We start from the raw sequence: 16011 nt of genomic DNA on the forward strand, positions 1-16011 counted from the left end.
TTCTGTTTTCTTTTTATATTACTTAAAAGGGAGTTCATATTTCTGCAACTTATAATTATTCATACAGAAACAGCCATGAAGAAAACTTTTTAAAGGCTTCATCAGCTGGACTAACTCAACTCAGAATCATTAATTAAACTAATTCATCATGCAAATTATTTTTAATATGGCATTAAAACAACTTAAATTAAGAAAAAGCAGTGTCATGTCCTTTCCAGGGATTTTAAGTCCAGAGACTGTGCAAGTTCAAAATTGAAAACAATAACACCATGAATAAAATATGCCATTTTGAAGTCAAATATTTGATTCTATTTGTGTAATAACACCAGCGTCCTTTTAACAATTTTTCTCTATGCAGAATTTCCTAAGCAATTAGAAACAGTTAAAGGAAAACGAAGTTGCAGAACAAAGAAAATGACCTACACAAGACAACATAACCTCGCTAGGGAATTTGGTGTTCAGCCTGAAAAACATTTTAATAGCTTTTCTAATTAAAACTCACCGTCATAAAAAATTAACCACTGAATTTAATTTCCTACTAAGTATACTGTTTTACATCACTTTTATTAAAAACGTGTTTTTATTAGATTTTCCAACTAAATTAAATGGTGACTGCTACTCACTTTTTCTACTGGTTTATATGCTTTAATAATTGCATGAAACCATTCTATTCAGCCAGATTAGATGCAATTTTAGTCACAAGCACATTTTTGCTAAAATCTCATTCACATATACACTGGGCAGTAAAAGCATCTTGCATATGTGTTTGTGCATGTGTGTTTTCTTAAATTGAAACTAGTTTATGTAATGTTCCCAGCTAAGACTGAAAACAGACTGTGAAATTTCTTTTCAGTAATAGAGGAGCATCTTCAAAAGTTATTAAAAATTTTTCAGACATGACACTTGTCATAATTAAACCAAGCTAACTAAGATCCATATAAACTTGCATACTAATCCTCACCCAGAAGCTAACTCAGAAGGTACCGGCGGCCAAAACACATTTGAGTATGTGCTGTGGCCACATGACTTAACCCCCTTCACAGTGCTGCGGTCCTGACACAGCGGAGTAGAAGGTGAGGAATAGCTTCCTAGTGTGGTCCTGGAATATCAGCTACCATGTTTGCATCCCACATGATTGTTTTAGTCATCCCCTCTGAGCTGGGTCCCATGAATCTGTATTTATTTTTATAAATTCTCAGTGTAGGAGATTCATGCTTCCAGCTCAGCATATAATCTAAATTAGGACAGAAAAAAAAAAAAATGAAACTTCTACAATCTTCTGCTTTTTTAAACTTACTCCCTTTTATGTTTCCACTCAAAGCCATAGTGAAATGAAAACTGAAAGTACGTTCTTTTCCTCCCTATTTCATATGGAGCCCAATAAAGACATAATTATATCTACTTGTCATGACGACTGGGAAAGATTCAGAAAAATCACAATATCTTTCTTCAATATCTTTAAATAATAAATTAAGCCCTTGCTATTAAAAATAGAACATTTCAACTTAAAATTTTGTATTGTTTAGGTTTTAAATATATTAAATTGGGGTTTCAGCCAACTATTGAAATAGGAATTTCTTCTACAATGTTTCTAAATCTTCAGACACCTTCTGTCTATGGCTTCAGGGAACAAGTTTAACCTCACAGTCAAAACAAAATAATAATCTAGATCTAATGTGATAGGCACTAATCACATGTAGCTATTTAAATTTGAATTAACATTAGTTAAAATTAAATAAAAACACTTTCTGACTTAAACTAGCCTCATTTCAAGTACTTAATAGCCACAATAAGGATAATGACAATTATATTGGAGAGTGTAATTATAGAACATTTCCATCATTGCAGAAAGTCATCTGGACTGTGCTTCCTAGACTTCTGCCCAACCTCTATTTCCAAACTTTTCTCCATTTTGTCTCTTCAATCCCCACCATGCTGGCTTCTTACACAGCTTCTTATGCTTATCTATATCAGCTGTTTTCAATTTGGGGTAATTTTGCCCCCAGGGGGCATTTGCAACGTCTAAGGTTGTTTTTACTTGTCATAATTGAGGGGAAAAGGTGCTACCAACCAACATATATACAATTTTATACATGCATCTCTTAGTATAAAGAAAATTCTAAAAGAAAGGCAATGTTAGATGAGTAAACAAAGATACAGAACAGAATAACTGCCATGGTACTATATTCATAAAATCATTAATGGCAATATATTCCGAGTGTGTGTATGTGGTACGTGTGTGTGTATCCAGAAAAAAATACAGGATTATATAATAGGTTATCAATAGGAGTCACCTAGTAAAATGCCCTTGTCGGAAGGAAAGAAGAAAAGAATGAAGGAAAATATGTAAAACATGTTACAAATTAGAATTATGGTGAAAAGTTACACTTAAATAATTTAAATGATGGAGTATTTAAAAATTATCTCAAACAGCAAATGGAAGGAAAATTGAAAGCATACAAATCTTTAATTAACATGGTATTTGCATTATGGAAGAGAAACAGCTCACACATGAGAAAAATAATGTGGTTTCATATAGTGATATGTCCTCTGAAGAATGTTGACAGTGAGGAAATAGGTAAAAAAAGATAGTCCTCAGCTCAGGAAAGATGTCAGGGCTTGGAAAAATCGATTCGTCTGAGTACAAATGATATTGAAAGCAAGATGATTAGATGAGATCTCTAGAAAGTGAGAGTGAGGAAGACTGTCCTCCAGCACCCACAGAAAATAATACGGAAACAAAGCCCACAGACATGACTGAGGCAGAGAGCCTACACGAAAACAAAGGGAGAATTGTTCAACATGACCTTGGAGGAAGATGAAGACTAAGGGCTAAACACTGAATGAGGCAACATGAAACCTGCCAGAGATCTTTACAAGAACAAGAGAAGTGGCATGGCAAGGATAGAAGCTTATCTGGGACAAGCCAGAAAGAGTAGAGATGAGGAGGTGGAAATGGCGAGGCAACATTTCCAAGGAGTTGTACTGTAAAGTGGATGGCAGAGGTGGTTGCAGAGAAATTGGACAATGAATGGAGGGATGGGATCTGCTACGTTTTGAATGTTTTGTGCTCCCCAAAAGTCATGTTGAAATTTAATCCCCAATGCAACCTTAATAAGAGGTGTGGCTTTAGGAGGTGATTGACTCGAGGGGGTTCCGCTCTCGTGAATGGGCTTAGGTGTCCTTATAAAAGTACTTGTCAGTGGGATTTCAGCCCTTATTCATCCCTCTGTCCCTTCCATCATGAGAGGACACAGTTTCTCCCCTCCCAAGGATGTAGAAAAAGGTATCATCCTAGAAGTGGAGACCAGGCTGTCACTAGATATTGAACATGATCCTGCTGATGCCTAGATCTTGGATTCCCAGAACTTGGGCTCCAGAACTGCAAGAAATAAATTATTTTCTTTCTAAACTACCCAGTCTCAGGCATTTTCTTATACCACTAAAAAACGGATTTAGACAAGATTAATGGAGGCTTTTTAAAGAGGATATTTATTACATCATGTTTGTATGCTGATATTAGTAACCACTAGGATGGGGAAAACTATTAAAGCAGAAAGAAAAAAAAAATCAATGATGAATGTGAGTGTGTTGGAGAAGGGACACTAGATAAGTCATTATTCTCAAAGCATACATCAATACAGCACAAGAAACTGCCTTGCCCTGAGAGTAAGTAATATGTGAAGTTATTCCACTGCATTTTATAAAAATCAATACAGATTTATATCACAACAGCTGATCTCTAACCAAAGATCCATAATTGGCAATTCCAATTAAGATAACAAATTTTCATGATGAGACATCCTCCTATACCTATATTCTCTAAAATTACAGACTAAAAGTGATGAGCTTATAAACAGCTAAAATAAATAAACAAATAAATTAATAAAGTGATATATTATTACCAAAAATCATTTCAATTATTTCATGATTCTTATGCCATACAATTGCCATTAAAAAAAAAACCTGAGGAATTTCTACTCATGTTTTAGAAAAGATCATTTATATCAAAAGTAGAAGAAGTTCATTTTTATAACATTCCTGAATGAATGTCCTTTCCATTACAATAGCTATTCCGCAATGAAGCAAGTAAAATGCAATTTTCAAGTTACTGATAATGCACTTCTTTTCTCTTAACTCATCCCAACAAGGACACCAACATCTTTTAGACTCTTCTGGAATGAGAAAAAGAGATGTACCCCATTTTTTATACACTTAAAGCTAGGGATTTCTAAAGCCTTAACAACATAAACAGAATACAAATAGCAGCTAAAAATACTATGATCTTTTGCAACCAGTTTTTAATAGCAATTGTCAAAAAAACAAGGAAAGATTTCTTTCCCCTGTCTACACATATAGGTACAAAACTGTACAGTCAACAGTTCATGTAAACTGGCTAATTACAGATACAATAAACTAATTTTGAATAAAATTGGCCAATTTCCTTTTATTTATAATCCTGAATTTTCATCCAAGATTACCCAAGTAAGGCATATGTAAAAAAATCATAATTTTAATTTACAAATACAAAAATATACAAAGACTTCTGAAAATGCTAGATTGAAAATGTTAACTACCACAACCATTCTACACATATCGGACTTTCCTCCTATCAAAAACAGTGGGTAATTCAGGAATCTTCAACAGACTTAGGAATAAGAGCTTATGATCATTTTTTCTTAAGAGCTCAATGAAGTACCTCAAAGTTACAGAAAAATATCCTCTTACCTATCAAAAATCATTCTGGTAATACTGTCCTTTAATACCTGTTGATTTTTATTTACAACTTATCTTTTATGGAAAAGTAAAACACACAAAGTCATCTTTTGATCACACTTAAACTCTTAGTTCAGACAAGAATGATGGCACAAGAAACCAAAGCTAGGCGATATTATCCCAGAAACACAAAGTACTTTGATATGACACAAATTTTAAGTTCAGGGAGCAAAACATGAGTCAGTTTGGATTTTATTACTAATACACACGACTAGCAGATCAACACTTATATGCACACGTGAAAGTAAAACTCAACAGAAATCAAGTAGAGGAAAGGAAGGGATGGGCAAGTTCACACTAAAGGGTACAAGGCCCACTTTCACGATGAAAGGCAAAAGCAAATTATGTAACCAAAACATGTGTAACCCCATAATATTCTGAAATAAGAAAATCTGTTTATAATCAGTCTAACACTTTGGTTTTGAATACAGCACTTGAATCCAAATATGATAAGGCAGATGATACAACCTGAGAATAAAGAGAAAAGTTTCAATAGAAACAGATAGATAAGCATCACAAGAAGTAATAGCTGACTGTCATTTCAACAGATTCTGACTCATTATTAGTTTTGTTGTCTCGTTTATTTGTTTGTTCAAGCTGAAAAGCTTACCATCTTGCTGGCCAGGAAGAGTCTGAGGACTCGGCATTCTTTCCTCCAGGTTGGAGCTGAGATCAGAGTTCACAGCTGACATTCGTGTTGAATCACTCATGTCAAATTCATCACTTTCTATTGAACTTTCATCCTGAAAATGGTTTTAAAATATCATCAAGCATCATAAAATATAATACATTCAAATAATGACAATTTTATGTATAGGGTCGATTAGAGTTTAGGCAGTAAGTAAGCTTTTACAGAACTCAGTAAAACATGTTACACAACAATAGATGCTTGGAATAAAAAATAATGAAATCATTTCTCCCTTCAAGGAATTTTAAGACTTGTGAATATTCAATCAATGCCTCTATGTACACATAGCTTTTAAAGGTAAAGATTATCTCTAGGGAGAATGTAGTTTGGAAATTAGCCTGAATAATGAAAGAATGGATTTTATAGTAACAGCAAATACCTCCTGAAAGAGCCAAACTTAAAACATAAAGAGTTTTGATTAAAAATATAACATGAAAAGTTTTGATTAAAAATTAAAAGACCTAATAAAATGTTAATAAGCGAAATCTTAGAATGCAGTAAGAAAGATGTTGTAAAAATGTTTTCATTGGCAAACAAGATAGATTCCAATAATGTGTAGATTCAAAGTCAGCATATGATGGAGGGAAAGGTCATTTTAGTACACTTTTGCTGTCCTTACAGGTGAACAGGATGGCACTGCAAAAAGGACTTCTAGATAAAACTGCGCCAGATCCATTTACTAAACATCAGTTCACAAAATGGATAAATTACCCAAAGGCCATTTGCCAAGCAGCCAATTCATCAAAACCTGTCAAATATTAACTTGAACTGAATCTATGGCATTTTGCCACAGACATTTCATTGAAGTAAACTCCTTTTGAGAAACTTGATTTTTTAATAAATTCTGTGTTTATTCAGGCAAGAAGACCTGAGAAATGAAGCTAAAATGTAAATGTTTAATCAAAATCGCCATGTTTGATTTTATCTGTAAATATTTGATCTGAAAGTTTACCACTAAAATAAGAATTAACACTAATATAATAATTAGTAACAGCTGAAGCAGCACTGCTGTTTCCGTTGAAGACACCGTTCTCTCTGTTTACTCATGTAATCTTTATTATAATGTAGAAGTCAGATGCCATCATTCATTTAATTTTACAGATGAAGAAATTGAGACCCAGAGAAGTGAAATAATCTTCTGATTACTAATTATGACGGAACTGAGATTCATCTGAAGTCACCCAGTTGAGAAAACTGCTTATCTCCCAATAGGAAAGTGTCATAATGACATCTTACTGTCAAGATGAAAGTTGCTATGGCTAGGGGACACAAGTGTTCTGGTGGACTAACAGATTGGCATTCTGATCCCCAAGTCAGGTCTAAAAGGTTGCGGTGCCCTTCCTTGATCAGCGGTCTGATGAGGCCTGGGTGTGTGGAGCAGCACTAGCTCTTCATTAATTCAGTGAGAAAATGCCACCCTATCAGACCACTGAGCCATCAGCCTGCAGACGTCTCCTGGTGGCCTGCCCTCCTCTCAGTACCTGACATTTTCTTCAAATCTAAATTCTAAGAAAACCAAATGTATCTGAACATATGTATTTCCACATATAAAAGTGTGTGTGTGTGTGTGTGTGTGTGTTTAAAAACCTCGGAGTCTTCAATGTTATCAGTGTTCCATACATAAATACATACCCTATATATATTCACACATAGGGATATACATTGTGTATACTATACGTAGTGTCTGTGATAATGTTTTAAAACCATTCACAGAAGCCAGACTTCCCAGATTCAGATCCATGATCTGACACTTATGTTAATAGATGTGTTACCCGAAGCAAGTCACCTAATATTTCTATATCTCAGTTTCTTTATTCCTGCAGTGGGAATAATGATAGTTCCAACACCATAGAGTTGAATGAGGATTGGGTGTGTGTAATATATTTGAAGAATTCAGAACAATGTAAAAAATAATAAGCATATAACAGTTTGATATTGCTATGCAGAATATACAACAAATTATATGGTATATAACAAGATGCACATTTATTATACAAACATATACAATAAATTTAAGTATAATGGTAAAGGTGACCAGCGTGTTTCTAAATTAGTTCCGCATAAAAAATTATAGTCTCTATAAGCATTTGTTACATATCACAAATAGCTAACTTAATGTAATATAATAAAATATTATTTTTATGGCATATATAAATCTATATATGTAAAACATATGTATGTGAGAATATGAGTTTTTGTGTACATATAGCTAAAGAAGAGCTAAATACGATGATCCAGGTCCCTGTTCTGTGATGTGGTTGTACAAACTGCTACTGCATCTTAAGAACACTCAATATACATCACCACTAAATGATACTCTTTACAGCATACTTTTTAAATAGTTTGGACCATAGACTAAAATGCTTATGTAGCCAAAATGCTGTTAAGTTTTTTTTTGATTAAGGAAAGTATCATCATTTAAAAGTATTTATCAAGAGTAGCTTAATGATTCAGAATATTTGAAATAATATTCCCCATCATTACCTATGAAATATGATTCACTTTTCATATTTCTATTACTTTTTTTTTTTTTTTTTGCAGTTTTTGGCTAAGGCTGGGTTTGAACCCGCCACCTCCAGCATATGGGGCCGGCGCTCTACTCCTTTGACCTACAGGTGCCACCCATCTATTCCTTTTTAAGAATATCAATTGTTACACATTTATAAAGAGTCTTAATGAAACCAAGTGCATATATTCATTCTGTATTTTCTCCTGGTTATTGACCATTACAGTAGATAATTTCCACAGGTGGCTGCCATCAATTCCTCTCCTCCCTGTACATGCACGCCATTCCACAGATCAAGGGGCCCTATTTATGTCCTCCTTCCCCTGGTGGCTTCGTTATTGGCTTTGATCAATAGAATGTAGCAGAAGTTATGCTCTACCAGTCCAGCTGCTTCCTGTGTCTTGGAAGACACTGCCATATAAGAAATCTGACTCCACTAAGAGACAGAGAGAGCCAGGGGCTATGGAAAGGAGTATTGAGGGGCCAGATATCTAAGGGACATTTTCTTGGACTATTCAGTCTGCAATGTAACCAAGTAAGTGATCCTAGGTTATGCCAGAAATAACAAAAGAAATATGCCAGAGTCTTTTCTGAATTCTTAACCCACTGAATAAGGAGAAATAATACATTTTGTGGTATTATTTCCACTAAGTTTTGAGGGTGGTACACAGAAATAGATAACTAAAAACCATCTGTATTTAGCCTTTTGAACTATACATAGCACTTTATATTAATGTGTTTCAAAAAGTGAATACGGAGATAAGCAATCATTCAAATGATTTCACCTTTTCTAAAATGTCACCTTAAATGTAATGCCATGAAACTGACCACCCCACATTATCCTGGTCCATGCACTCCCTACTGTCTAGATTTCTACTCCTCACATCTTATTTTTAAACATCCAGTACCTTCTCAAACATCGTCACTCTCACTGATTTTTTTCCCCTGAGGAAGAAGGAACCATCAGAAGAACACTTCCACAACCCCCACACACGCAGCTGGCTTCATCCCTCCTGTATGTGCCCTGCTCTAAAGCCAACTCTTTCAATTTTGCACAAGAAATCCTCCCGACTCATGGCAAGGGTATTGCTTTATCAATTTTCCTTCCTTTTTACTGCATCGTTATTTGCCTCTGCTGTGTGATGCTCATCAATGTGAAAATATGCTACCACTTCTGATATTAGAAAAATAAATATAATAAACACCTACTGTTCCCATTCTCCCTCTGGCTGCTCCCAGTTCTCTGCTCCCTTTCATAGACCTTTCTGCCTCCAAGTCTGTCTCATCCTCACTCCAAACAGGTTTCTGTCCTTCCCACCCCACAAATGCTACTCTTGTCAAGAACAGCACTAACTTTGACAAGGCTGAATACAAATTCAATTTTCAGTCTTCTTTTTAATTGACTTACAAGCTGATTTGACACACTATATTTTTATTATACTATAATATAAATATACTATTTATATTAGTTTTCCTTTTGAGTTCACAAACTCTCCTGATTTTCCAGCTAACACACTGGCCACTCTTTCTTGGTACCTGCTATTTGTTCCTCCTTATCTTCCAGACGTCATAACATTGGAATTTTCTAAATTGAGGTCATTGGGCGTTGTTCCTCAATTTACAGTCACTACTTCAATAATACCTTCCAGTACGCAGCTTTTCATGCTACCTGCCTGTAGTCTTATGTCTAGCTGAGTTCTTTGCTAACAATTCTACATGCCAACCGTTTAGTTGAGAAATATACTTGAATGTCTAATAAATCTCTCAAATCCACTTGAATTTCTAATCAAGAGCTTATAGTTGAAATTCTAACATGATACCTCAAATCTATTCTGGGTAGACATTATTCCTATAGAAAAAATAGAAATAGAAATTTAGCTAATAGAAATTCTACCCTGCTTGCTCAAATTAACAAAATAAAGTGTGGGGGAAAAATAGTCACAGCCAGGAGGAGCCTGATGAAACAGGATGACTAATTGTGATGTGGTATCCCAGATGGAATCTTGGAACAGAAAGAGGACATTAGGTAAAAACTAAGGAAATGTGAGTAAAGTAAGGAATTTAGCTAATAATAGCATTTCAATACAGGCTCTTTAATTGTAACAAATGCCTGATACTCGTGTAAGCTTTTGAAAGGGGAAATGGTGCAGGGTATATGGGAACTCTCTGTACTATCTTCCTGATTTTTCTGTGAATCTAAAACTGTTCTAAATAATAGTTTATTTAAACATTTCAAAAGAAAGAAAAAAAAGGATCTTTAGGAAACTCTTGAAAAGTTCAGAGTTGTTCTGGGGGCAAGACATGATTGCAAGAGGGACTTTACCTAACAAATGCAATCAGTGTAACCAGTGTACCCTCAATGAATCCCCAGCAATAAAAAAACAAAAAAAGAAAAAAAAAAGCCTCAGAATCATTATTGGCTCCTGTCTTCCTTACACATGCCATAGCCAACCTGTCAATAAATTTTAAAATATGGTCATTATCTCATCTTTCTTTACTGCCTTAACTACTATCCTCCTGATCCAAGCCACTACTGTCCTCTTTCCTATACCTGAAAAGGAAATGTTTGCTCACAAACCTGCCACTGACCACCCCTGGCATCTGATTCATTGAGCAGTAAAGAAAACAGCTTACAACCTTATCAACTCTCTCGTCCCTGGAGAGACATGTAGCATTCTAGTTAACCTGGTTAACTATACCCATTTTCCTTATCACTCCATGTGACAGCACAGGTGTTAAGAAAAGAATGGGAACCCTGCATAGATGCTCCATGCCCCCAAACAGACAGAATCTATTATAACACCAGAGGTCGTGATTTCACTTCCCCAAGGGACATGCTAATGGTGAGAATCATCCAACTCACACCCCTGAAGATGCTTACCATGCATTTCCATGTCTTCTGACAATGTTCACCAATTGGGATCATTTTGGTCATTAGCTATGTTGCCTAGTCACACAGTTGTCATCAATTTAGTCAGTTTTAAAGGAGAACAGAGTTAAAAATTTACTGAAAGGCCAAATTCTTACGTGGAAAGGGAAAGAGCTCTGTTATCTTTTCATCCACATTGATTTCTGCAATAACCTTCTACCAGGGCCTCTGCATCCACTTTTCTCCTCTTCATTCTATTCTCAGTCCACATAATTATATTCAAATACAGATCACATCATATGCTTTCTCGAACCTCAATCTAATAGCTAAGAACCACAACCTAATAACTCTCCATATTACTCAGAGTACAATTTAAAGACTCTCGAAACAGAAGGCCCAACATAACCTGGATTTCCACTCTCTCCAAACTCTTCTCTTTTCTCTACCTAGTTCATTCTGCTCCAGCCATGCTGACTATCTTCCTGTTCCTACAGCTACCAAATACTCACCTACCTCAGGAAGCTTGTGGTAATACACATACTTCATTTCTGTAATTCTACAGAAATGATTTAATCCCAGGAAGCCTTTTGAAAATGTGGTCCTTAGTTCTAAAGAGAGTACCATTCCCTGGCCTTATTCATTTCTCTTAATAGCAATTAGTATCTTCTTATATACCTACATTCATTATTTTATTGTATGTTCCCTTCCCTAGAAGATAAGCTTCACAAAGACAGGGTTGTACTCAATTTATTCATTGCTTTTCTGCATAAGTGCTAGATACATAGGAGATATTCTAAAAATTTTATAAATAACCTAGTCATTTATCTAAATATTCTAAGGTGGCATACATCCAATTTATTTTTTTAATGTAAGTGATTTTCCCAATCTAGTAACAAATTTGAAAAGATCTAATTTCTTTTGTGTAAAATAATTATGATTTTTTAGAAGCCAGGATGGATCAGCATATGTGGGTTTCATTGCTGGCACAAAGTCGATCTTCCTACATTTTGGCCCAGAAATACACATATCAACATCTGAATGAGCTTCCTAAAAAATCTGACAGCTCTAACTAGTTTATGAGACATTAAATTTTTTTTTCAATTATATAATGAATCCTGGAGATAAATTCTTTTCACTCTCAGGGATGGACAAACTAATATTTTCTTGTTTTGATGCCTTTAACCCAATGATTTTATTACTATTTATTCTATTATTTATATGTAGCCATCTGGCAATATGTAGTCTGATACTGTTACTGAATTAATATGGATTTTTTAAATGGAGTTTACCCTGAATAAAGTTTATTTAAGTCAAACAATTTTATAAATATAGCTTTAGGTTAAATCCTATTCAAATACAGAAAAAAAAACACTAAAATTTGATTTGAGTATTATGAAGCAAATTAGCTAAACAAAGTAATTTTAAAAGAATGTAATTGTACTTTAGTAAATAAATAATTCTACATTTGAAAAATATACATTTAACTACATTTTCTGTCCTAGAATAATTTTAAAGAGGTAATTTCTTAAACAAAGGACCTGCTTCAAATAGAGATAATCTGAATATTTCTATTAATTAATGTCTACTATCTAGTTAATAAAAATTTACTAAGCACATGTGGTATATCTGCTATTGTTTTATCTTTTGTAGAATATAAACAGGGCACATATATAACTTAGTCCTTGCTTTTGAAATACTTCAACCAAAACAGGTAGCTAACCAGAATTCTCAAGGATATTCAATAAATATGCATTTAGTACCTTATATATGCCAGAACATTGCTAGATTCTCATTACGAAAATTAAATAGAATAATTTTAAATGTCAAAATATCTCAATTTAAGAAGAATCACCATAAATTATCTCCAGAAAATGCAAAAGAAGTAAACAAACAAATATATACCAGAGTAGTGGTTAACCTAAAAAATAACTTTAAAATACATGCAAGATTTGGACAGTCTAGAAATTATTATCCTTGAAATACCTATTAAATCTATAAAGGCAAAATTGCCTTAGTACTTAAATTTCCTTGGAAATTCACTTATTTGGAATACCTTACTCTGAATTTTTTCCACTGAACTTTCTAGCACTTTATCAAGGCTAGCTCAATGTTGGCCTACTAAGGAAAATTAATCTTCCTTGGGAATGAACACATTTGAATATTACACTGAGGTACAGGGACTTTGTTTCATGGACTAGGAGTCCCTGTTCACTTTCTGCTTCTGTGCAACCCTGGTGACACTCATTAAAACATAAATTACTGCCTTCGAAACTCCATCATGCTTAATATGCTATTCATCATCATCCAACTTCATTGCAATTTGCAAGTGATAAAAGCATGGATGTTTGTGTTTTACCTCATCTTGCTGTGAGTTCAGCAGCTGCAATTTCATGTGCTTCATGTAGGCCATGGTAATTGGCATGTTGTAGTCAATCATGCTGGTTACCAAAGTGGGAGGTTTTCCATTATCTGTAATAAAACATTTTTAGTGGGTAATAAAAGTAATACTGCATTCTACCTATAATTTCAGAATGATCCACTTCGTTCCAATTGAAATAGGATTCTAGATACCATGTGTTCAAATGTCTAATAGCATTGTAGATAGACTATAGGAAAAATAACTGATAAGATTTCAAAACATGAATATTGATACATATTAACACTATGGATACATTAATTATTTTTAAATACAAAGGAGATTTTAAATATCCTGAATAAAAATGAATAAAGCTAACACAATAATTAAACCCAATTACTCATAGTTTTCACTTTTGCTACATAATTACTTTCTATATGTACTTTCTGAGTGCTAAAGAAATTTTCCTCTTTTTTTTTTTTTTTTTTTTTGCCAGGCTACACATCCTCTAATACATGGGAATGGGCTGGCCTAAATACATCTCTGAAATTAATGTAATATCTGAGAGAAATTCACACATAGGAAAATAATCTAGATAATTTTAATGAAAGCTAAGGCCAAATTAGAATTTTTATATAAAAAGTTTTAGTGAAGTAAGGGCACATTATTCATAATATTTAGAACAAGAAATGGTTAGATTTAAAAGGACATTGGTAGAAACCAATTTTCTTGCTGAATATATCTAAAACAGCATGAAATGCATACAAAAAATAAAAATTAAAACATTATTATAGGGGAAAAAATGTCATTTGCCACAGCTGAAACTTTCTTTTAAGAATGAGCACTGTATTACTATGTAAGCAGATATTCAAAATTCACTGCCTCCTACTTGAATAGATGAGATGATCTGACTTGTTGAACTCTTTCAGTCTACCACGTTATTATAAAAATATGATATATAAATTGCCATTATGAATGAAATTACTTTAAATCTCACTATTTGACACCGCGGCTACCTTTATGATCTGTTCCATCGGGGTTTAAATGCATTCTTTTCTGGCACTCTGAGCAGCTCATTAGAAATCGTGTCACCGCTTCTCGTGGTAGGAAGGCATAGCTCTCTGAAATCTGAAATGATTCACAAAATATAACTGTTAGTATGTAAGCTGACTGAGCGTGCTCTAAACAGAAATTATCACTGTATTTCCAAGTAAGACACGTTATTCCATAATGGCAGGAAGCACAAGGACAGCATGCAGTGAGCACCATGCATCATTTCAAGAAATATCTATCCAAGGTGATTAGAAGCTTCCTAATAAGAGCCAATGATATCATGTGGAGAGGAAATTAAAACCACATCTGGATGGGCATCTGTGACTATTTCTGTATTTTTATAGGAAAAATAAGCACAGTGTACAGATACCCTAGTGAATTTTCCTTATTATTAAACATTGCTAACATTGTTTTTTGAACTTAATTGCTTGCACAATCAAAATTGTATCCAATTTGACATATATGTTTTAAGATTTAGCCCCAAATAGAAGCAATGAACTTTGGATTTTTTCAGAATGAGCATTTCTTCATTATTACCTTTCAAAATATTTTAAGAGAGAATAAAAGATAAATCCAAACAGAACTCATGCATCTATTTACTGCAGTGAATCATCCCTTCCACAGAAAATGACACACCTGGAAATGCAGTCAGGCCACCTATTTTATTCATTTTACTTCATTTGTTTTATTTTATATGATATACATTTTAATAATGTATGTCCTCAATAGCCTACACTGATTATTAGAGCAAGAGAAAGATTTTTCTTTTTTTACTTGTTGGGGAATCATGGAGGGTACAAAGAACCAGGTTACACTGATCGCAGTGGTTAGGTAAAGTCCCTTTTATAATTGTGTCCCACCCCCAAAAGATTTTCCTATGCCCTGCATAGAGCTTTATTTTTAGAACCATAGTCTAGAATAAAGTTAGAAATCAAAACTCCCATTACAGAGATTTTGTAAATATCTTTTCAAAAGTCAAGTTACTTCTCTTACCAACAAATAATACCTGAAGTAAATGATATATTGGAGTAAAGGATCTATCAATATATATTGATATATTGGTAAATATGCCTAAATAAAAGTACTCAAATAGCGCTACCAGGAAGTCTGATGCAGGATTTTAGTTTCCACCACAGCACTAACATCACACATGAAACATGGGATAAGCAATAGGAATAAATCAGCTCTAAATTATACATAAATGCCACAGGTGATTTCTCAGATGTATATATGGCCATCGTGAACACTGACATATTTTAAATAAGTAAAAACAAAGGAAAATATACACCAAACATGTCACTGGGTCTGACAATTTCCTTAGTGGTACTGGAGTCAACTTTTGCTCATATGTGCTGTGGAGGGGGCACAGAATTGAGGACAATCCATATACTAAGATCCAAAAATGTAAAGCTCATTTTCTCTGGAATTTGATACTGAAATCAGGTGGTATCTCTCAGCCTACCCCCATTGACTCTCAGAGAATAGAAGTCATAACAACACAAATGGGGAAGAACAGGCCTACAGTTAAAATCTGCCACGGTTGATTTATATGTAGGTAATTAAATTATCAACTCCACTAGTATTTGAAACATAAAACTTGGAATTTTAAGTAAAAATAATTTATAAATTAAGAGATGTCTAGATTTTTTTAAAAAATACTACTTCAAACAATTAGGTATAAATGAGCAAAAAAAATAAAAGTATTTTTTTCAAAATATTTTATCTTAGTTATTGAATAAATATATATGTGTGTGTATAATTTG

General features: G+C 33.9%; 1 protein-coding gene across 6 annotated transcripts in view; it reads right to left on the reverse strand.

Annotated features, from left to right (window-relative positions):
- The window catches only part of NOL4 (nucleolar protein 4), a 429636-nt gene that overhangs the window by 285745 nt on the left and 127880 nt on the right, over positions 1 to 16011 (reverse strand). For all 6 annotated transcript variants that reach the window (XM_053571784.1, XM_053571782.1, XM_053571788.1 and 3 more), the window contains 3 exons: positions 14212 to 14323; positions 13196 to 13308; positions 5387 to 5519 (listed from right to left, as the gene is read on the reverse strand). In XM_053571784.1, the coding sequence (XP_053427759.1) occupies positions 5387 to 5519; positions 13196 to 13308; positions 14212 to 14323 (358 nt within the window). The remainder of the gene's footprint in view (positions 1 to 5386; positions 5520 to 13195; positions 13309 to 14211; positions 14324 to 16011) is intronic.

This window comes from Nycticebus coucang, chromosome 19 (assembly GCF_027406575.1).
Source record: "Nycticebus coucang isolate mNycCou1 chromosome 19, mNycCou1.pri, whole genome shotgun sequence".
NCBI classification, from domain to species: domain Eukaryota; kingdom Metazoa; phylum Chordata; class Mammalia; order Primates; family Lorisidae; genus Nycticebus; species Nycticebus coucang.